Below are 23,615 nucleotides of genomic sequence, written 5' to 3' on the forward strand. Positions count from 1 at the left end.
CTTAAATACATTCCCTCTCTCTAGCCATCTGTATCATATGCTGCCTATTTTTATATATTTAATATACACAGAGACCCTTCTATAAATGTTACACACTATATATATTAAAAATAGTGTATAGTATAATGTACAGTATCTTATATAAATTATGTACTATGTAGTTTATACGTGTGTATATGCATCCTCATACACGTGCGCACACACAGAGCCCTTCATGTAATTCTCTCTAGCCATATACATATAAAAAATATATTAAAAATGAAAAAATTCTACCAATATAACACACGCTATCTATACTATATATACACACACACACACACGTAGACACGTTGTCGCAGAAGAGTCAGCGATCACTCAGATCCGTGTGCGTGTGTTTTATACACACGTATATAAAATACATGCGGGGGGAGGAGCGTGTCGCACCGCCACAGAGCGGGCTCCCCGAGCCCTGAGGTACCGGTCCAGCCCTCTCCCGCCACGGCCGTGCCCCGCACCCTCCCCGCCCCACGGCCGTGCCCCGCACCCCTCCCCGCCGCCCCACGGCCGTGCCCCGCACCCTCCCCGCCCCACGGCCGTGCTCCCCGCCGCCCCACGCCCGCGGCCCCGCCCGCGCCCCCCGCCCGGCCGCCGGGGGAAGATGGCGGCCGCCCCCTCCTGCCAGGGCCGGCGGCGGCGCCGGGAGCGGGGCGCGGGCGCCCCCCAGCGGCGGCGGGCGCTCACGGCAGCGGCGTCCCGCCCGCCCCGGCCCCAGCGCCCCGCGGCGCCCGCGGCGGCAGCGGGAGCGGGCTGGGCCCTCAACGGGCGGAGCCGGCAGCTGGGGAACGCGTGCGCTTACAGCTCGGCAGCGAGGCCCGGCGGACAGCAGGCCCCGCCGCGCGACGCGGAACGAGCTGCGCAGCCGCCCGCCCTGCGCTGGGGCCGTGGCTCGGTGCGTTCCCTGCGGGGCCTCGCCCGGCCGGCCGCACGCTTGCCAGCAGACGGGGCGAGCAGGCGTGGCTACCGCCGTGCGTGGGCACCCGGGCACCGACCTCTGCGCGGCACCTGACGCCTCCCCTCACGGGGTCCCCCCAAAGGAGGGGGGCTCTGGCCCTGCGGGGCTGCAGAGCTCACGCTCCTGTGGGAGCAGCTCGCGCCGGCTGAAGACCCAACTCAGCCGCTGGGCCTTTTTCCCAGCGCAGCGTTTCCCGCGTCCAGGCCATCGCGAGCGTGGTGGTCCTGGGACGGGCAGGAGGAGAAATGCAAAGGTACGGGCTGGGGCTCCTAGCCCAGCACCTGCCAGGCCCAATGCTGACTGCTTTGGAGTAGAAAAGACCTTCAGCCTTTGTAACTCGCAGCCCATACAGGCCGTACTGACCTAGCAGTACCGACCGTCGGTTGTTTTCCCCAGAAGTTGCAGGAGACGGTAACACTCACAAATGCTGGCTGGAAGCTACAGCTCTGGCTGCTCACCGTTAACATCTGGGACCATCCTCTGCACCCCAACCAGTAGATGACGCTGCGGGAGTCAGGCTATCTATCCGTCCTGCAGCCATCCTAGAGTGAGAATTCGAAACAGTGAGGATTTAGTTGAGACAAACAGCAAAAACATGGGTGGAGTGGAGCTCTGCTAGCCCCAACAGCGCTGCTGTGCGCTGTGCTCAGCAAAGGCAGTCCAGTACTCCCTGCAGAGGTGACTGGTCTGGTGCACCAGAGGAGACGAATAAGCATCAGACTAAGCCTAACGGGGGAGAGTCAGGAGGATTCACAAAGCTCATCCTGGTGGAGGGAGGAGGGAAAGGGAATGGGAACACAGCAGTGAGGACAAAAACTGGGCTTCGCTAAAATAAATAGCATTTTAAGTAAACAATATAGATAGCACTCTGCCTGGGGCCAAGGGCTGGAGAGTGGGTCTGAATTACACCGTAATATCTGACAGGACTCCTGAGACACTGCTGCTGTGCAGCCAGGGACAGGACGAGTCCCCAGACCTGGGGCTTGGTCTTCCCCAGGGTGAGGGACAGCAAGGAAGGCTACAGTACGATGGCGACCGCAATGAGCTGGGAACTCATCGGGGAAAAGTGGGGAGCAGTTGTGAAGTAAAAGGCAGGCGGGGGGGGAACTGTTCAGTGAACAGCTGAGATAATACATTTTTCAGCTTGCTCGAGAAGAAAAATGTAATTTGGGGTCATCCCAGAATGATTTCTTTTCTCTGAAACCAACTGTTTTATTTCAGAAATTACTGAACACGTTTTTTTTTTGTTAACGTTTTATTTAGGTCATTTCATATTGAAAAGTAAAGAAAGGTTAAAATCAAACGTTTTCCAACTATTTACCTCTGTTTTAATTTTTGGGGGGCAAAACTCTCTGCTGAAGGTGGCCCAAGTGTGTACATAAATGCAGTCCCCCCACAAAAAAAAATCCCTTCATTTTCCCACAAGTTATAATTAACTGTTAAAAAATCCTGCCCAGCTCTGGTGACATTTGATCTTAAATTCCTGTGTCTGTCTGAAAAGGCAAACCTCTTATCTCAAACATAGCACATCTACCTTCCCTGTAAGCCGAAAACCCATGGAGCTGGCTTTGCTTTCAGTGCATGGCGAGACGTACAACAGGAGAAAGAGCCGCAGAGCAGTGGGCACCGTCCCTCTGCTCCCTCCCTTGCAGGGAGCAGGCAGCAGTGCAAGCCCCTTCCAACCTGCTCGTGCCTTGGCTTCACCTGGGATTGTTCCCATCTCCCACGTGCCCGGGTGGGAGGAGAAGCCAGAAGCCTCTGTAAATCAGCACAGCCAGTCGTGTTCCCAGCTTGGATCAGCTCCTGCTGATGGGCAAATCATGTCTGCTCCAACTACTTCCAAAAATTAATAAATGCAGAGGTACAGACATTCTGCTTGGTCTCAGCATGCCTGAGCCTCCCACAGCTACCAGCACTGGGCTGCAATACCCTCAGGACAACACGGAGAGAGCAACAGAGCTCCATTTCCAGCCTGGCCAGCACCGGTGTTCAAGGGCCCCGTGCCCCCATACCACAGGTGGGAATGTCTTGAGCTGACATAATTAGCAAGGCCTAAAAATCATCACCTGTATACACTCCACCCTGACTTCGCTCTTTGTCAGGCTGTACATGACAAAGAACTGCTGGGCAAGCTCTCTCTGCCCCGCTGATGCTGGGGACAACACTTACGCAGGGGTGATGGTGCTGGGAGCTGGAGGCCAGGGCTGCGAGGCTCAAAGGTTGCAGCCAAGGGATCCCCCTCCAGCTAGGAGGCGAGATGGCTTTGTGCCCTCCATGAGCTCAGGCAAGCTCTCGGATCAGGCAAATACTGGGGTAGGGAGGCATGAGCCTCCGGTCTCTTGCCGGCTGCCTCAGTCCGCAGAAGGAAAAGCAGCCTGGCCATGCTGGGTGCTATCTCTGAGACGAACCTTCTTCAGGCTAAACACTGACCCAAATCAATCAGCTGGCCAAGCCAACCCCTCCTTACTGCACCCGTCTCATACGGAACGGCCCCTGGAGAAAAGTCTGTCTGAAAAGGGAGTTATATGACATGACCTATTCTGCTCTGCCTCAGTGTGCTCTCCTGCACACCTTGCTGCCCCACAAATTGCAGTGCGGGCCTTTAACCATGCTGGAACAGCAGCATGGTGCTCTCCACCCATTTGGTGAAGGCGTGCCAACGGGCTGCAGTCACCCCTCGTGCCACGCTGCTGAGAAGCAGCTACCATGGCATAAGATAGTGTTTGAGGAAAAGCGAGGCAAACAGGTCTTAGTGCAGGGCTGGGACAGGCCCAGACTGAGTTGCGGTTCCCTGTGTGGCTTGCCCGAGCTCTGGTCTGTATGAGAAAGTTCATGCTTTTGTTAAAAAAAAAATTGCAGTTTATACACATATCTGCGAGTAAGCAGCTCTGAAGCCATGAGTTTACAGAGAAGAATTACACTTGCCTGTGGGCTGTCAACCACATGTAGTTCACATCTGACAAATGCTCTGCGTGCAAAATGGCTTGAGCCCAAGCTATTTAAAAAGAGAGCTGGATTTAGGTACTTGGTACATGCAACTAAGCTGATGGCAGTATAATATCATTCATAGCCTTACATTCCATCTCAAACATATCAGAGAAAGCTTTTTCCTACCACAGCAATTATCCTTTTGGAGCCCTGAGGAGACTTCACAACCTTTTGTGAAAACATTAACTCTACTGAGGGCCATTTTATAAATTATAAAAATTGCACAAAATGGCCGAAGTGGTTACGAGGTACACAGAAATCCAAATTTCCTGGCTGTACAAAAGGCAGAATAGTCATCCTTTAGCTTCACTTTCAAGACCAGAATTTGCAACCATATAAAATCCATTTCCGAGAGGTCTAACACAGGGAGCCTCCTACTGCCAGAATCACTGCACAGCTTGACAACACAGAAATGTCTGCTATGAGGAAACCCTGCCTGTCCTCCATTATACCCAAGTTAAACTGCATCAAAGACGTCAGCTCTGTCAGCAATAAACCGATGCAAAATTTCGAGAGTGAAACCTAATACCTGCCAGGGCACAGCATCTTTGTTTTACAAACCCATCCGTGTCATGAGCTAATGTTGTCCTCTTTCAGTCTGGTGCTACGCATCACATCTAATGAAGCAAAAGGAGTGTTATTCCATTTTTAGCATCATGTGGATTAAACAAAGCCTCCTTAGCAAGGAGGCTCCCATTACTGAATTTGTCCTCTGAGCAAAACCACAGCTGAATTGTGAGGTGCCCTTCTCTTGGCCACAGATATCAACTTGTGAGTCATCAGCTTGAGGTGGAGAATAGAAGAATAAGAAGGTCAATCTGAGAGCCTTTATGCGGGCAAAGCTCTTATTTGCTGTGGTGTTCAAATAGGCACTGCAAGACCTGCCCTTCTATTTTAACGTTGCCATAGCATGCCTGGTCTTAAGGCTACGACCTATGACTGAACTCCTTGAGTAATGCTATTTTCGCCAAGGAACAGAAACATCTGATCTGTAGCAATAACAATGAAATTCATCAATAATTTTATATACCTATATGGGGAAAAAAAATCCAAAGCTTAAAAAAATCCCACTCCCAAATACAGCCTGGCAGTGAACAAGGACTAAGCCATGCGAATCCACCTTGTGCTTGCCACCCCACCAACCTGCTGGTACGTGACCAGGGAGATGCAGCCATTCCTGCCTGCACCCAGTCCCGCTGCTGAGAACAGATGACGACGTGCTGAGAACCTGTGAGAAGAGTCACGTGTGCTTCCAGCTTACGTGCCGAGAGCTCCCGAAAAATGCTGCTGGGGAAGATGGTCACATCTTAATGAGCCTATCTGCTAACATTTAGTTTGGCCCCTCTTCTACTGTATTTGCTGTATCACTAAGATATATATGTATAGATACGTATTTTTCCCTCTTTAAAAGCCTCTCTCCCCATTATCCATGATAATGTGGAGAGTTGGAGGGCTTTTTCTTTTTAAAGCGATTATGGTTATGTGCAACCTTTGCTCCCGAGTCATTCACACAGAAAGCACAGACAAGCCCCCCTGCTGCGAGGTGACAGCTCTGTCTGGCTCTGCGGGGCTTTGGTATTCATAGCTCCACGAGGTCATCGCTAGAAAAAACCGTGACAGTGATGTGACCTGGCACCTCGGCTGCTTCTCGGCTGCCTCTCCCTCGGAGCTGCAGAGTCTGCCGTTCTCTGGGGTCACTGGGTGAAGCTGCCAGCACTGCCTGGCCGAGGAACTGGTCACACAAGACGTTGCTGTTCCAGACCTAGAGACAAGGGAACAGAAATAAACCCAGCTGAAGCAGTGCTTCTCTCACACTCCACCTGAAAAGGTTGTGCTGGAGGAGGGTCACCCCCATTAACCCCTTGAAAAAGCAGTGAGGAGGGGGCGTACATCTAAATTTAGCTAATTGTCTAGAGAGCATGTGGGAGATTCTGGATTTGCATGCTCATTTACATACACTATGCAAATAAGGAGCTAAATGCAGCTTTTTGCTTTCTAGGTCACAGCCTGCCTAGAAGAGGAATAAAAATTACCTGTTTGAGCTCATCAGCAGTAAAAACCTAGATGCAATCAGCCTGTCTGTGCTACTCTGCCTGCTTGTGCTCACCTCTGCAGTGTCTTCAGGGCTTTTCCTCTGACTGTGCTAGAGCAAGGTCCACACTGCTAGAGCAAGGGGCAGCAGTAGTTTTGGAGTCCTTGGACGTGTCCTTTGTCACTACTCAGGATGGGGTTGGGCATATAGCAAGCAGCAACCAAAATGGTATTAACAGTGGGTTTTGCTGCTAGTCTCACATGCCAGTCTTTGTTTGGTCTGTGAAGTTGGTTAGTATCTAACTTTCAGTTATCCTGGAAAAGTCAAAATGTTTGAGCTGCAGACTGTAGAGAGATGGGGTGAGGTCCCATGTGTCAATCAGATCTTTACTAAGGATTAGGCAATCCTGTACATGCCAAGAACACAGACCATGTTCCATCAGTTATTGTATCAGTTCCCTCCATAACTACAGTCTGTGGTTTGTGGGGTAACACTGCTATCATCCTCCTTCTATTTATAATATTTGTAGAATATACCTATTAGTTCAGAGCAGTACTATGGCTCAGGAGTCCTATGCACCAGTACTGCATTAGGCAGCGAAAAGTCAGAAATTTATCTCTTCTTCCAACACAGCGCTATAAAGCTATTTCAATTTCTGGCACTTACGTGCCACAGTTAATTGATTCACAGATTCATTGTAACATCTCCCTACACTGATGAAGAAGACATAGTCCTTAGTATTTGTCTAATACTAAACTGTGTGTATCAAACTGAAAAGCCGTTCCACTCTCCCAAAGTTTTCCTGGACTGCCCTCAGGTAAATACCAAGCTCTGTTTCTCCAACTAGTGCTGAGGTAAACAGTGTGATCTAGTACCCACAGGACTAGAATTCAAGGTAAAAAACTTCTTAATAGTAGCCTTAGCTTTGGTTTTATTTCAAACACTGACTCTGGACAACACTTGGCTTTTCTTTATCTCCATTTTGTCAGGTACCAAATGACGCAAAAGGTAATTCTGTAAATTCCTTCAAAGCCTTGGAATGAAATACGCCTTCTGATCCCTAAGTGTCATCAGTTGCTGTTTTATGGAAGAGACCTAGACTACAGAATCAGCAGAACAGCTGAACAGCTCCAGGGGCAGCCCAGTAAGGGGAGCAGAGGTTCTCACGCTTCGCTCCTGGGTATCAGCCATACGAAGGTAGAGTTAGCACACATCAAGCCCAGAGATGCTGTTGTGCTCCCCTGCCTGCCTTTAGCAGCCCACCCTGCGTGGCTTATCTCACCTGGACAATGATAGGACTGTCGTTGTTCCTTCTGTAGAAAATCACTTGTGTGTTGAAGATGGCACTGGTCGTATCATGTTGGACAGGGGAGCGCATGTTTTGGTTCTCACACTTAATAAGCACGTAGGGATCTGCTCCTAAAACACAATCAGCAGTACAGTTCTTAGGACACCGAATGGCAGCTGAGACCTGCCCAGAAACCCAGCAGAAGCAATCCCCTCCTGCGCCTGGCAGCACCACTGCTACTGAGCACAGGAACAGGGCACCAGAGCACGCCACATCCGCTGCTAGCTGCCCATCACCAGCAGAGGTGAAATACCTCATTCTTGTAACAACTGGATGCTCAGAGCTGGAAACTAAGCACCATTTGCTGTGAAACCAGCTCACTCCTAGACTGGGATTGCGATCTTTCCACATTCCCTTGCTGTGCATCCTCCTGGCTCATCTAACAGAAAGTCTTCAAAGTGACACTCTAAGCTCCTCGACACTGCTCTAGATGTGAGAGCCAAAATGCATCTGTGCCTACGCAATCTGATACGTAGTTCTGGGTGCCTGGGCCAAAATGGAAGGTAAAAACGGTTCATCATCCACAATTCCTATGGAGGGCAAGGACAGGAACTGCAGAGAACTGCTTTTAGATCATTGAATGCACATCTCAGTGCCCACCCTTAGACTGCTTAGCTTGAAAGTGCTGTCTACTGTATTCTGATATGAGTATTACTGCTCGGAGGTAGTTTTCAAGAAGCAGTTTCTTTTCCAGAAAGTAAAATATTGTAAAAATGCAAAAACATTTTGTAGGAGTGCACTGGTTTCCACAAAGTTTTCTGTGGGAAACTGTCAAAGCAAATCCTCCCCAGTTTCTCATTTCATTCCCATGAACCTGAGACAATTTCTTCAGTTCTATCGTTTGGATTGATGTAATTTTAAAGTTTATGTTATCACAATGCGTTTGTATCTATTATAAGTCCTAGTTAATGTTTTAAACTACACTTTAATCATATATAACCCACTGAGTTTATTCAACATTCTAGAAATGCTTTGTTGTTTTTACACTGAACATTTTTACTTTGTTGTAAATGTTGATATTTTCTTTTCATTCCAATAGGGTGCAAGAACTGATTTGGAAACAGTTGTCTTTATCCTCAAATAGAATGGACCATTCCACTTCTAATTAACTTTTAATTAAACACAGGCACTACCATTTTTTTGCATTTCAACACAACTATTTCTGTTCATTTCTATTGTTAATGACAGCATATCTGTTTTTCCACACCTTGCTACGTTTTAGATATGGATTTTAAATAAACCCACTGAATGTGTGTAAGTGTAAGTCAGACTCGTGATCATTTCTTACACACATTTCATCACCATCTACTTGAAAATGCCACCACTGGAGTGACAGCCATAAGGCAGCATAATTTTAAGGCAGCTTTCGTTTTTTAACAATTCATACCCACGATGATTTTCCTCAAACACGCCACTCATTTACAAGAATGGATACCAACATCTCACGCAAACAAACCACGTAACAGCTACATCCGAAACAGAAGGAGCTAATTCCACTTACGAGAAAGAAACAGATTTTTCCATATGCTGCACTATGATTATACCTGGCCAGACGTGCGATAGGCCTGTTACCCTGACAACATCTCACACTTTCTATAGCAGGTAGCAACGTATTGGCTTTTCTGATAGGCAATTACTTTCTGTGTCACTGAATGTGTGGATTTAGCTCTGGGGCACGGGGCGGCACCATGCTGTGTAATCAGTGATGGAAAAGCTCCCCCCTTTGCAGAGAGACTTGGAAAATGGATCTGAATAAAATGGGGTCTTGCATGAAATGGTGTCAACTACTTTGGCCGAAGGCAAAGAGCAAAGCAACATCTGATCATTAGCAGTAATTAAGAGATAAAGGGCATAAGAAGGGGTGGGGAAAGGACACAGAGCTTAAAGAGGTAACAGGCATATCTGCTGGAAGAGGGAGCTGTTAATGAAGGGGCTTGCTAACTGAAAGGAAAAGGAAAGCTAACATTTGAAAGAAACAGATTCAAATTCTCAGAAAGAGCTAGAAAAAAAGAGGGAGGCAGATGAGGAACATGAAAGGTACCTGCAGAGCACGACCTCATGATGGCATTGCTGAGTGGTCAGTTATATTAGGACTGACTCCAATCCCAGAACAAAAGAAAGAAATGGGAGAGCTGCACATGTGGGATGAGACAAGGGACGTTCTCAGCTACAGTTGGCCCACTTCTTTGCATCTCCGGGCCTGGTTCATTTACAGTACAAAGACAATGCAGAAAGGGCTAGGAACATGGAACAGCAACATCCTACTATTTGCCATGAGCTGGGAATGAAAAGAACTGGAGCTGCTACTCTGGCAACTGCTCTGGCAGTGGAAGGAGGATGGGGTTCAGTTCTCAGGCACACATGACTCAAGCTATGCCTTGAACACCGTGCTATGTACAAACAACTGTTTCATCTCCGTCCTGTGGCGGTGGTGTTGTATTGGGAAGTTGTACGAAAGAACAGTGCAAAGGAAAAAGTTGAAAACTGTAAAAGCCAGAAACACTTGAACAGTAATGACATTTCTAAGGCTTAAAGAAATCTATGCACAGTAGTCCAACGCTAACTTTGTTAGGGGTTTTTTTTTTGAGAATTGGACTGCGGGTCTAACATCCACATAGTTCAGCACTGTACCAAACACAAAAGGCTTTCTAGAAAACGTTCTGAAGAAAAAGTTCTCAGAGCATTCCCACTCTTCTCCAGCTAGACCACTCTTACTGGTATACGGAGAGCTATGACAAACTCAGTCACTGGAAAAAGGCATGGGCCAAACAGAGCAGACACAGTGCTGAGACACAAGCAATGCCTTGGGAATTACAACAGGTTGTTTTTGCCTTTTGCAGTTGAGTCTTTGCTCATGTGATACCTCTTAGCTTCTCCTGCAATACAGATAATAAAAGGGAGTCTTTCCACTGGCATCAGTAGATCCTCCCCCCATCTCTGCTCCGTTTTCTCTCTGTTTCCCTTCTCATGCTTTGACTGGATATTTACCAGCTGCTTTTTGCCTCCTCCTTCCTTCTATTTCTCAGACTGCTCCCAAGGCAACTGCCATTAAAAGTACCAGATACTCTTGTTTACCAGGTTTGTCGCATACCGGGGATCACAATACCTAGTTTAGAAAAGAAGTGGTGAAAGGCAACCAAACATGCAAATTCAACATGGAATTTCAGTGGGAAGACTTAAAAATGCAAAAGGTGATTTGTTCTCAAAGATAAGCTCTTGGGAAAAGAGTGTGACAGACAGTAGCAAGAGCAATTTTTAAGACAGACCTGGGAACGAGAGACAGAAAATCTCCAAGCACACAGTGCTTCCTTATCTTCTTGCAAACCTGCCACTGCACTTGGCTCACAGTTGGATCAACTTCAGAACAAGCTAACTCAGAGAGAGGTACTTCCAAGAGAAGCAGCCTATATGCATTCAGAATTGAGTCTGGGCAGCTAGATTAATCCACTAGTCTTGATAACAGCAAATCATCCATTACTTTTTCCAGACAGGACGATGGATCAAAGACAGCAGCAAGGGGGAGCTTTCTAATAAACATTTAAAATAGAGATTAAACAACCTTCCTCTGGCAGGGAGCAGGGTTCTGATGACAACCAGCTCATGAACCAGGCTGGGTGTGCACTTGCTATGCAATCTTCATTCTCTTCCAGTTTTAAGCAGTTGCTCAGAAATTTGTGCTAAGCCCAACTCTCAGATGACAGTGATGGGCTTATCCGAAGAACAGTGCATTCAAGTCTAAAATCCCTCTATCCAAGTTGTATCAAAAAAGGTGTCTCTGTTTAGGCTGCTCTTACCTTCTGCAACTGCATACCCCAGTGTCAGAGTGTAGTCTAACAGTGTAGTCTAACAGGAGCTGGTGGAAGGCCAAGGCTTACCTAAAGCTGATAGGGGGGATTCAGGCTGGAAAGCAGAATGTCTAAACAAGAATTACTGTCCTTGGGAGAGAAGCACATCCTAAAGGAATATGTAAGCTAATTAAAATGTTTTGGGAACCATCTGAAACAACTAGTAGAAGTGTGATAAGAAGCACCCTCACGAGAACTATCCTCATTATAGTACTAAAAGTCACACCCCTTGAGCTGGAGACCCTGGCCCAAGCAGAGACTCCTCACCTTTGAGCGTGCGCAGAATATTAAAGTAGCACTGTAGCTTTAAATTGAAATAAGAGAAATGTAGACCAATAGAAAACTGCTTTGTGTAATTACTTATGCCTATGCATAACTAGACTATAAATACTGTACCTGTATGACCGAACTTTGTGCTAGCTTTGTGGAGCTTCCACCTAGCACCCATCTCTGCGCAGACATGAAATAAAAATACCTCTGCTCTGTGTGTATAGCACACCGGGTAAACAACCTCACACTGGTGGGATAACAAGAGTATAGAGACATCCTGATGTTTTCAGGACAGTTTGTCACAGAAATATAATGCCATGTCTCAGTTCTCAGAGGCTTCAGAATGAATCATAACCTCCTCCTTTATCATCAAGTTTTGTCTTCTCTCTATGCTAAGGGATGACAGCGACGAACCGGGCAGGTGGCTGAACAAGGTGGAATACAGCTGACAGACGACAGAGACTGAGCGTAAGAAAAGCAGCAGCTTGAGAGCTGAGATGCTGCAGATCGGAAGGTGAAGTCAGGAAACCCTTGTGAAACGCAGTGGGGCTCATCAGACGCAGCAGCTCACATAGGAACGAGTTGCCATCAACCTTCACACCAGAAAATGAGTAACCTTTGTGTGAGGTCCTCTTAGCAGCAGGAAAACACAACCACTTAATCTACCTATTTTCTACTTGAATAAACATATTGACTGTGCCCAACCTGAAAGGAAGCCTCTACTTGTCGCTCCCAATGGCAATTGCTGTGTGGCCTTCAACTGACAGTATTGATTAGACGGGAGGCTGCTGTTGACTTTTGAGTCTAGTTCGCATCAGGAAATGCTCCAGGAGCAGCAGGTAAGGCTGGTATTTCGGTAACTGCCCATGTGACTTCGAGGTCTAAACTCACTTCTGAGAAAGCTCATCTTTTTCAAATGCCTGGCTGCTATTTCTCCTTGAGATAAGCATGGGAGAGGGTCCAGGCATGGATCCAGAGAAGCCAGAGAGGAGATGAGAGATGACAAGGAGTTGCATTCTTTTGTGGCAGTATGAGGAAGCAATCTTAGAATATGGGATATTTAATGTCCCTGGACACATTACTTTCTAGTGTAAATTTACAATCCAGCCAGCCAGTGTGCTTCAGGGAATTTCTATATCCACTCTTTTAATCTACCAAAAAAAACCCCAAATGTGAGAAACATGTACAATACCCAGCTTTTTATGTTACCAAAAATGGACCCTAGTATCAATCGGGAGCTTTGCCAAATTTCCCAGCAAGGTGTCCTTAGAAGGCAGAGTGCCAGTTCTGGGCGTTATCCTTGTCATTGCGCAGCTTGATTTTATTGTGTAGCACAAATGTCAGCAGCGCACATTTGGCTTCATGGGTTTTTTTATTTACACACTCTCCCTACTTCATTTGTCTGAAGCTGCTATAAGATGTGGCATTCTGCAAGACAATCTGTGCAGGTACTCTGTGAGCTGGAGATACTTATAGAAAAAAAAAGGCTAATAAAGAAAGACTCAGACAGGGATTTCATAGCAGAATTCAAGATAATGGGGAAGCTACTGAAGTGAAGTAACTCGGCTCTCCTTCAGTGCCCCCTGAATGGATGAGAGTTGGAATTACAGGCTGAAAAGAGACAAAGTCTTTTACTGAACGCTTTATGTTGATACAAAAGGACAATATTTTAACTTTTTTGGTGAAGTTTTATTCAAAGTCAAACAATAAGATTCATTTAGGTTTTGTGTTCAGATCCCCATATGCTTTTGATGAATTTATAAATGGCATGTTGTTTCACACAGGGAAATGGAAACACTTCAGAAAAAAATTGACAATTAGACTGGCTTTTTTTCAGCCACTCGATGAATTCAATATTCATTCACAAATAGTATCACTTGACCCAATTCTGCATTTTTTCAGCAGATAAAATAATCAAGCAGAAGTTTTGCTTAGGTTTAAACAGAAAATCTGTGAGTCCATTTCCTAGACAGTTCTTCCCACAATAGGTTACCTTTTCAGTTCTGTCAGGGTAATCATCAGCCCAACACTGGATGCTGAAATCGAAATGGAAGAAGATGCTTCAATTCAGCCTGACCATGTGCGGTTGTACTGGGTCTTAAAGGTATTTGGGCTGTGCTATAGGTAGAATATCTATTACACATTGGTTGTAAGCCCTATTTGTATATTCCTGAGGGTCTGTGTCACAATGCACCAAATCCCACAATGCTTTCTGAGCTCAAGCCTGGTCTTTGGCAGCTGCAGGCAATTGTTTTTAATGATCTTGTCAAGACTCTAATCATCCTAAGGATTGTGAAATGCTAAGGGTGGAGAATTGGCTTTTATTGTTTTACTGCAGGGAATGTTAGAGAAAAATGTTTAAATAATTTTAAAAGCAAAAAAAAACCCCCACCCTTAAAAATGAAAATGTCCTTCACAGGGCAAGAACAAGAACATACTGCCTCAATGCACTGCTCTGCTATTCTTGTCACATATAGCCCCTTCAGTCTCACCCATCCATCCTGCCTTGCTGAGAACGTGGAGCCGTACTACTTGTTTGACTGAGGCGTTTGTGGCTCCTGTTTTTCAAGAAAAGTACCAAGAAAAAAAGACCTGAATCAATTTTCTATATCTCTTCCTTCTAACATTCCTGTCCCCTGAAGAGACAACCAGAGTTAACAGAAAGTGGCTTTCACAGTGAAAAGTACATTTAGTCACGACTCAGTGGGTACCAGGAATAACTATGAAAAGGGGACTGGAATAAAATTGTAGCCAGCTGGTGGGAGAAATTTTATAGCTGCTTTGTGAGACTGAAGATGAACTGTAGTACAGGTCTAAGTCTAATGCCTTCTCTACCACAAGAAGTTAATGTAGCTGAGCTCCACATCTTAAACTGAAGAGAGCTGAAGAGTTATCTGGAGCAACGACAGCAGACATTTCAGGAACCTCTTTAGTTTCCTGTTCCAATTTCACTGTACTGTCTCTGCTCCTTTGCTTTCTCCCTACCGATCACTCAGTGCTGGATGTGTCTACCTTTTTCTTTTGCACTGGTCATGGAAAATGAAGGCTGACAGACAGAGAGTAGGAGTAGAAAATGAGGAAGGAAATGACAACTGGACAAGTCTCCTAATTAACTGTCAACATCAGGTGCCAGAAAGACATTCTAGTGTCCTTCAGGACACTTCCTTTGATGTGTAGATCATAGAATCATAGAATTGTTTAGGTTGGAAAAGAGCTTTAAGATCATCAAGTCCAGCCATAAACCTAACATTGCCAAGACCACCACTACACCATGTCCATAAGCACCTCATCCAAATGCCTTTTAAATACCTGCAGGGATGGTGACTCAACCACTTCCCTGGGCAGCCTGTTCCAATGCTTGACAACCCTTTCAGTGAAGTAAAATTTCCTCATATCCAGTCTAAACCTCCCCTGGCGCAACTTGAGGCCATCTCCTCTCGTCCTATCACTTGTTACCTGGGAGAAGAGACCGACCCCACCTCTCTACACCCTCCTTTCAGGCAGCTGTAGAGAGCGATGAGGTCTCCCCTCAGCCTCCTTTTCTCCAGGCTGAACAACCCCAGGTCCCTCAGCCGCTCCCCATCAGCCTTGTGCTCCAGACCCTTCCCCAGCTCCGTTGCCCTTCTCTGGACACGCTCCAGCCCCTCAATGTCTCTCTTGTAGTGAGGGGCCCAACACTGAACACAGCATTCAAGGTACGGCCTCACCAGTGCCGAGTACAAGGGCACGATCACTGCCCTAGTCCTGCTGGCCACACTATTTCTGATACAAGCCAGGATGCCATTGGCCTTCTTGGCCACCTGGGCACACTGCTAGCTCATATTCAGCTGGCTGTCAACCAACACTCCCAGGTCCTTTTCTGCCAGGCACTTTCCAGCCACTCTTCCCCAAGCCGGTAGCGTTGCATGGGGTTGCTGTGACCCGAGTGCAGGACCCGGCACTGAGCCTTGTTGAACCTCATACCATTGGCCTTGGCCCATCGATCCAGCCTGTCCAGATCCCTCTGCAGAGCCTTCCTACCCTCAAGCAGATCAACACTCCCACACAACTTGGTGTTGTCTGCAAACTTACTGAGGGTGCACTCAATCCCCTTGTCCAGATCATTGATAAAGGTATTAAACAGAACTGGCCCCAATTCTGTGCCCTGGGGAACACCACTTGTGACCGGCCACCAACTGGATTTAACTCCGCTCACCACAACTCTTTGGGCCCGGCCATCCAGCCAGTTCTTTACCCAGCGAAGAGTACACCCATCCAAGCCATGAGCAGCCAGTTTGTCCAGGAGAATGCTGTGGGAAGTGGTGTCAAAGGTTTCACTAAAGTGTAGGTAGACAACATCCACAGCCTTTCCCTCATCCACTAAGCAGGTCACCTTGTCATAGAAGGAGATCAGGTTAGTCAAGCAGATACACAGTCCTGTACAAGTCATTTAACCTCTCCCTGCCCTAGTTTACCCAGCTGAAAATGGTTGTTTGAAAACCATAATTTCCTCTGTGAAGTGCTATTAAGCTTGTGGTAATGAAGAACAAAGTGCTCTGAAGGCCGTGAATGACATTGCTGAGGTAAGTGTAATACACTACATGAGTCTGTGTGATTCAGCTGTCTCCCTGGATATTTTCCATTTAGAAAACACATAACCCTGAAAGATGAATTTCTTACTAATCCCCACAAAAAGCTTCTCCGGACGGTCTGGCTACTACCACCCATCTGGACCAGCACAGATGACACACAACTCCTGCAGTTTTGCATCATCTTATTCATCTGATCTCTCCTTTTGACCAGATTTTACAGCATGCTGGGAAAAAATTCCATAAATCTTCAGTTTGTTTGGATAATTTCTGACTGCTTACATATCAACTCAGATCATCTTTAGAGGACTGAAGAAGCCCCTTCTACTCTTCCAGGCTCGCTTTACACTTACCGCCTGATCTGTCTTGCTTCTGTAAACCTTCTGCAGAGTGAATTTTGATTTGGGTGACTCTGCGTGGATAGCCGCAAAGAAGACTCCAACATGTCATTTTAGGCTTATCTGCCTCTAGCTCCCTGAAAAATCATGGGAAAAGCAATTGAACCAACGAATGTCAAGCAAATAATCAATGGTTGTGGAAATTTGGCATTTTCAGAACATGAGATTTGTACTCTTTCCTCATCTACCATTTTGGAAGTTTATGGTACAGAAATGACAGACTTAAGAAATAAAAAGTAGAGCAAAGCAAAGTAAACCAAATGTGTGTCATCCTTCGCATGGCAGCAAAGTGGTGGAAAAAAACCCTTTAAATCACGGGAAATAGTATCAAAGCAAGAAAAAAATTCAGCAGGCCTGATTTCACAGAACACTAGTTTTGCCCTCACAGACAACCACTGGTTTCAAAGGAGATGGTCAAAGAAATAAACAGTATCAACTGTAACTGCAAGCACCAGTGCTCAGCGTTCTAACCTAGAACTGGAGGCAACTACAAAAGCCAAACCGAAAGCTCAAAAGACCCAAACTGAACTGTTTACTAGGTTCCAAAGTAAAAATGTCCTGACCATGCACAAATCCCGGTGAGCCATCTGGAGATTCTTGGAGTTGACCCTGACCATCTCAAGGGCCTAGTACTGGAGCAATACGAGCTAGTGAGTCAGGGATATTTGAGGGCAGCCAGGCAACCATTTCCAAGGAGGTGCAGCCAATGTGGGCAAGGGAAGATCTCATGTAGCTGTGAGTGCAACCTACCTGAGTTTTGATGGCACATCTGTGAAAAGTCTCAGGATAAACTTTGTAATGATGCCAGGATGGTATGTCGTTGGGATAAGGATGTAGCGGCCTTGCTTAAGGATCCTCTTCAAGAACACAGTGCGTGTGTTGATGTACAGAGATGTGGCCACTCTCTCCTGCACAGTCAGCTTGTGTAGTCGGTAGCTTCTGTTATCCTCCACCTACAGCCACAGAGCAGCATAGGGATTAATGCAAGGAGGGACATCAGAGCTAACAGGCAGGATTTTCCCTGCACATGACAGCCTTTCATGGGTAGAAAAGAAAACATGCAATAAAGGCAAATGGTTTGGCAAATGGTTTTTCACCCACTGAAGCTGTGGCAGAGATAGTCCTGATGGGCAACCCAGTGCTCCAAGTGCTAGCCCGGACAGGCTTCCAAGCAGTGCTGTTCTGCACTTCACTGCATCGGTATGTATATACATGTATACCCCTAAGTGGAGGTGAAAGTTTCATACTGGCAAAGACATGCATCCACTAACAGAGACATAATGCCGCTGCAGAGTTTTGAATACTTTCAGAGATGCATGCACGCTCCAAGGACTCCACCCACTGAGCTACGCTGCCATCTTAGATGAGGCTGAGATTCATCTGCCTCCGTTCTCTAGCACATAGAGAGAGCATTCCAGTCTTACATAGCAGGCTCTCAATCCAGATGCACACAGCTGTATTTTAATTGCCCTTTCCTGAATACAAAAGCCACAGAATAACCATTTATGTTTTGTTCTAAGCCTTGAAGCTGTGCTTAACTATTAACACCCTCTTCAGGGAACTGATGTTTGCCACAGCACAGTTAAAATATAAACCTATTTCTTAAGCAGCTGCTGGGGGCACAGACAGCCCTACATTCTTTTCTGATAGTTCTCTTTTGTCTTCAGATAATTTAGGCCATGGTCTTCCAAAGGCCTTTAGTCATGATAATGAGCCTGGTGAGTTAGAACACTTCTGAAATAGAAAAATTATTGAACAGAAATAAAGATAGAGCACTGATACTTTTCTGAAGGTGTGATTTTCTTTGCCAAACCTTTCCAAATTGGATATACAGGCATGAACAAGGCAAGGTAAATTATGCTACTTTCTGTAATGACACTTTTTAATATATGTGGTTAACAGGTGATTGTCAAATGAATAGGTGTGATGCAGATGCCAGCAGCTCTGACTGTTAAAAACTGACTATTTTTTAGGGTAGGGCCATAGACTCAGTGTAGTCCCACTAGCTATAGCAACAGATGATAAGATAATCCTGATCCTCAGTGAAAAAGCAGATGCATAGCTGTTTCCCTTACTTTCCTCTTTCTTTCAGTTCGTATGTTTTCATTTTACTCAATTTGCCCTGTGAGTGCAATTAAATTACTGTTTGGGATCCGTTTGGTTCCTTTTCACATATGCTCATTTCCTACTCACTACTCCAGCTTTTGAAAACACTCTTGACTCTTCTTTCTAAGTGGCAAAATAAAAACTACAGACTTTTCAAACTTATTCACTTGGATGTATTTGCCAATGAAATGGAGGCAGGAGCCTCAAGCGAGAAGGAGAAAAAAAAACCCTCCATGTTTCAAGTGTTAATATTGTTTTGTCTTTGTCTTCAAAGCTTGGGGTAGGAAAAGCATTTAAAATTCTTTTGCAGTAAGAAAAAATTACTTATGTTCCTTTAGTTCAAGTAGAGTTTGAATTGAACTAAATTCAATTTAGTTCAAATAGTCTGTCTAATGTCAGCTCTGGTGACTGAGTGCAGGACACATGCAAAGCTTACGTTGAGAGGAGAGCCAGACCCCACCATGATAATCATGCCTCTATCTGCCAAAGATCTCATTGCCAGGATGAAGCAGGACTGCTGAACAAACTCTGAACCAGGAGTGCAGATGGCTGCCTACCTTGAATATTTCAAAGCCAATTGGGATGCTGTCTCCTTTCCCTTCTTTCTTGTATTTGCGGCGATCCTCCTGTTGTAATGAGACCAACACTTTGTCCTCAGTCTTCTTAACATCAAAGACGTACTAGTAGAAGAGAGAAGAGGGTAAGCTGTTAGAAATGCCTTAGGATACTGAGGATAAAGCCATCATCAAGGAAACACGTGCATACAAAGGAGGCAATTGAAAATACATTTGGGGGTGGGAGGAGGGTTCTCCATATAACAGACATTCCCAGCAATTCCCAGCTGAAAATTAATGCTAATAATAAGGATCTTTAAACCAAAAATATCAGAGACACTGAAACAGGTAATTCACATAAAGGACAGAGTGAGACAGTATTACAGAATAACTGTTGAGGCAGCAGAAGAGAACATCTCCTCTGAAAGCAAAAGGCAAAAGATTAATTTTTATTTAGATATATATAAATCAGGAGTGAGATAAAAAAATCAAACCAACAGACTCCAGATGGGGTCTTTGATAATTTTTTATTCTTCTTTTAACTTGAATATCTAAGCAGGGCCTGTAAATTTCAAACATCTTTATACAGGACCTGCAAATGAAGGAATCTTCCAAATCTTAGTTAAAAAAAATCCAAAACCCACAACTTTGTTCTAAACCTACAATTTCTATTTAATATAAGAATGACAGGAATGCTAATTCTGGACTTTCTTAATTTTCCTGAAAGTCTTAGGAATACCCAGTAAAAAGGGCTAAGGACTCTTGCATCTTTAACATGCAAATGTTTTATCCAAACTGTTTAAAGTAAAAATGAATCAACCTGGGTTTAAGACCAACCAAAGGAAATTATTTCAGGTTTAGGCAGCAGTTCCTATCTCAATAAATCAGACTTGAATTGCTTACATTATATCACTACCATACCAGTTCACGAGTAAGTATGTACCCTTTCAAGTAGACAAAAAGGGTCAGATAGGTGTTTCTTTATACAACAAAGAATTAAACACTCAAATTCGTTCACTGTTAGAGACTCCTTTAAATTCTGTTTCTTTCGTGCATACGGAGGGCAAATCAGAGTTGTCAGAACCAGTGGAGGGGAAGAGGACACTATTTACACCAAATTTAGACAGATGCTGTATTCTTCCATCCTCAAAGATCTTTAAATGTGAAGCAAACAAATAAAAGCATAGAACTGCAGTGGTGCACAGCTGGGTGCTATGTGCACCACACGTTCTGATTTAAGCCGAAATTCTCTGACAGCATGGAGAGGAATATCATCAGTGGTTCAATTCCCTCCTCCCTGCTCTCCAAGAGCTGCTAAAAAGCAAATCCTCACTGAGCTGTGCTCTGAGGTAGGTACTGAGATTGCCTTGGTTACGGTTGTGGAACGATCCCCTGTAATGACTTCACATCCCTCTGTGGTTAGAGCTCTGCAGAATAAGGCTCCATTCCATTTCTCACCCCTGACCCTCACTGTCTCAGGCAGTCTCACACCCACATGGAGGAAACACCAAATTCTAGCAGAGTTGGTGAAGCACAGCAGTATTGGAAAGAAAATCAATACCTTCCCAAGCCTCTGGGCTTCATTAGTTGTTCATGGTATTTACAGTCCAGATTGGCGTCCTACAGAACTACTGCTTGCTATTCTGGGCTGGCTGTTTTTTGGTATAAATGCGATGCTTCTTTGTAGTCTTATTTGTGTGCTATATCAATATTGCAGCAGAGAAAGCACAGGACTTTGAAGAGAGTCCTAGGGGTTGTAAAGAGCCTCTGCAAAGAGAATCTAAAAAGCAAGATATAAATATACAGCAACACCTAGTAAGGCACATGTTCATTCTTGTTCCTGTTGAACCATATGCAGTGTTACCTTGCCAGATAGCCTAGAGTGTTCCAGGGCAAATGGAGGTGTGGAAGGGGAACTGTGAGAGTGCAAGAGAGCTCTCTTGGTCTGATGAGAGTTATGCAACTGTGACAATCTTTGATCTGATGAGATTTCAGCTGTCCTAATGGGTAACAATCTGGAAATCAGCAGGTGGCTGTAGGAATACATTTATACTTGGCTTAAATTCCCTTATTTTAAAGGGTCTGGAAGTGTCACAGTCCCTCTCGGTACAGATAGACTTCACAGGAGGCCTCACTGTCAGGCATTTCACTCAGGGAGAACAGACAGAGATTATCTCTAGACTATGGTAGTATGTACCACAGTAATTTACAATGGCCCTAAGCTAACATAAATGTGTTCCAGCGCTGCTATTAAGAGCCTTTTAATCAACTAACCTAGAGATAACACTGGAATAAAAAGAACTTCCATTGCATCAGGCATTGCACTCAACCGTAACGTGTTTATTTTGTTCTCTGTGGCAGCTAAACACTTACAAATGAGACTGAGACAAGCACTTGGAATATGTCCAGAATCATACAGGGGAGTATCTGAATAAAATCACCCTCTGGAAATGAGGCACTGACAGAAGACAGAGCAGTGAAGAACTGCTTCTCCATCTACACCTATATGACAGGATGAGCTGGGAGTTTGAGATTCACTCCTAGTCTGAACAGCAAAGGCTGCACTTCTCCAATATCCTGCTATGAAAATTGAGGGGTGCAGACAGAAACCTCCCATACAAGTGCAGGGAAGCAGACACAAGAACATCTTTAATTAATCTAAAGTATGTGGTGAATTACAAAAGAACAGAAAGGTCAGTTTTCAAAGTAATAACGAAAGCAATAAGTTCCCAGATCTCATTGACAGTAAGGGAAGTTTTATGCCTGAATTTGCATGCGCTGGGATGAAAACGTACAACACTGAGAAGGGCAGGAAGGTGAGAAATGGAGTAAGAATGCATGAACAGATAAACTGAATAGCTTGAAAATTACCAGGTAGGATGAGACAAGGAAAATTCTGTAATGCTGATGAGAGGGTGAGCTTGGGGAAGAGACTAGGTACTTTCAGAATCTTAGATTAATACAAAGGGATACTAACTAAATACAGTGGACCAAATCCTCAGTCTGTTTAACGGTGTTAAGTGAATGGCATTCTGTCATTAGAAAATCACACTTGCTGCCTTTCTGCAACTGGGAAACTGAAAGAAGTCCAGGCAGGACTTCACTAATCCTGGTGTGTCTGACTTATCAGCCCCAAACATGATCTAAACTCTTCTGAGAGATTTCACAGAAATCACTGAAACATGCAGTGAAGCAGCATACTCCCAGAGGACAGACACTGGCAATGAGATTTCTGTCAAGCAGTCACTGCCAGCTCCTAAACAGGGTGGATACTTCAGAAGCCCTAGATGAAGTGGATACACTTCAATACCTCACAAAATACAGGGATTCCCACCTGGGGATTCTGAAGGAAGGTCTCTTTGTTATCAAAGCATCCACCAGAGCGATTTAGCAGGGGCTCTGAATCCTTTGCCCAAGCCCCACGCATCATTTTCTTCTCCCAGGTCTTGTGGATACTGAAGTAGGAGGTATTCACAATCCGGCAGATGTCCACATCAGTGAAATTCTTACACCAGTCCTCAAATGTCATCCTATTCCATGGACACCAGAAAAGTAATGGTTTATTTAAAAATAAACAGTGATACTCACACAAAGAGCCAAAGTAACACACAAAATCTTCCACTAATTTAAGAGGAGGCATTGCTCAGCTGCCCAGAGGACAAACTGATTCACTGGAAAGCTCTCCATGTGGAAATACTTGTGAAGCCACAATCACACTATCTTAGAACTTAATTTAGAGAAATATCACCTCAGTGTGTTTGGTCTGTTCTGTTGCAGCACCTAAGCCTAAAGGATAGGTTTCATCTACCAGGCTGGATTTGATAACATATTTTGCAAAGGCAAAAGATATTACCTGCAACCAAAGCACTATCCACTCCTCATTATTACGGTCGTTATTGTTACATCTGTCCCTGAGCATGACTCAAACCTCTGTACTATGGACATAGCATTTATTTAGCACCATCTCAGTGCTATAACCTGTGCCTGCTAAAGTGACAGACTGGATTGCAGAGCAGTTAAAAAACATTCACCTCCTCTAACAGCTTGGTATCTCTGAACTACTATCATGTCCGGGCTTATTAATGGCCCAGAACCAAACCCTACAGCTGGCTTCCAGTTGCCAGTTCTGACAAAACCAAGCAAACAGAAGATGTTTCATACTGAGCCCTGCCAGAATGCTTGATGCAATATTGATGATCTACTGAAGAAGTTGCTGGACTGCCTTGGTATATCTAAGCTTAAAGCAGAGTCAAAATTATTAATGTTCTAGAGATTCAGTAGAGAATGAACACTTCTTGTGCCCATGCTGGAAAACACTGAAAAATATCAAAATTCATTGTCTGCAATTGTACTTAGATACCTCAGCCGCGGTTGACCTAGAAATCCAACAGATAGGTGCAGTAGTCAGTAAACAGGATTGACAGTGTGTTCAATATTTGGCATTCTGTCATGTAAACCAGCCCATGTGTTGTCTTGGATTCTGAGTGAATGTCCTAAATATAGATAATAGATTTT

General features: G+C 45.1%; 1 protein-coding gene across 4 annotated transcripts in view; it reads right to left on the reverse strand.

Moving 5' to 3' along the window:
• Positions 1-846: 846 nt before the first annotated feature.
• CAPN6 (calpain 6) overlaps positions 847-23,615 on the reverse strand; it is a 73,056-nt gene continuing 50,287 nt past the window's right edge. For 3 of the 4 annotated variants that reach the window (XM_072877272.1, XM_072877273.1, XM_072877271.1), the window contains exons 9-14: positions 22,435-22,630; positions 19,104-19,226; positions 17,191-17,393; positions 16,396-16,517; positions 7,294-7,430; positions 1,951-5,741 (exon numbers count right to left, since the gene is read on the reverse strand). In XM_072877272.1, coding sequence (XP_072733373.1) covers positions 5,559-5,741; positions 7,294-7,430; positions 16,396-16,517; positions 17,191-17,393; positions 19,104-19,226; positions 22,435-22,630 — 964 coding nt within the window. In that variant the 3' untranslated portion in view covers positions 1,951-5,558. Of the gene's footprint in view, positions 1,534-1,950; positions 5,742-7,293; positions 7,431-16,395; positions 16,518-17,190; positions 17,394-19,103; positions 19,227-22,434; positions 22,631-23,615 lie in introns of those variants that run through there. The other variant, XM_072877274.1, reaches the window with a different exon arrangement.

This window comes from Ciconia boyciana, chromosome 12 (genome assembly GCF_034638445.1).
Source record: "Ciconia boyciana chromosome 12, ASM3463844v1, whole genome shotgun sequence".
NCBI lineage: Eukaryota > Metazoa > Chordata > Aves > Ciconiiformes > Ciconiidae > Ciconia > Ciconia boyciana.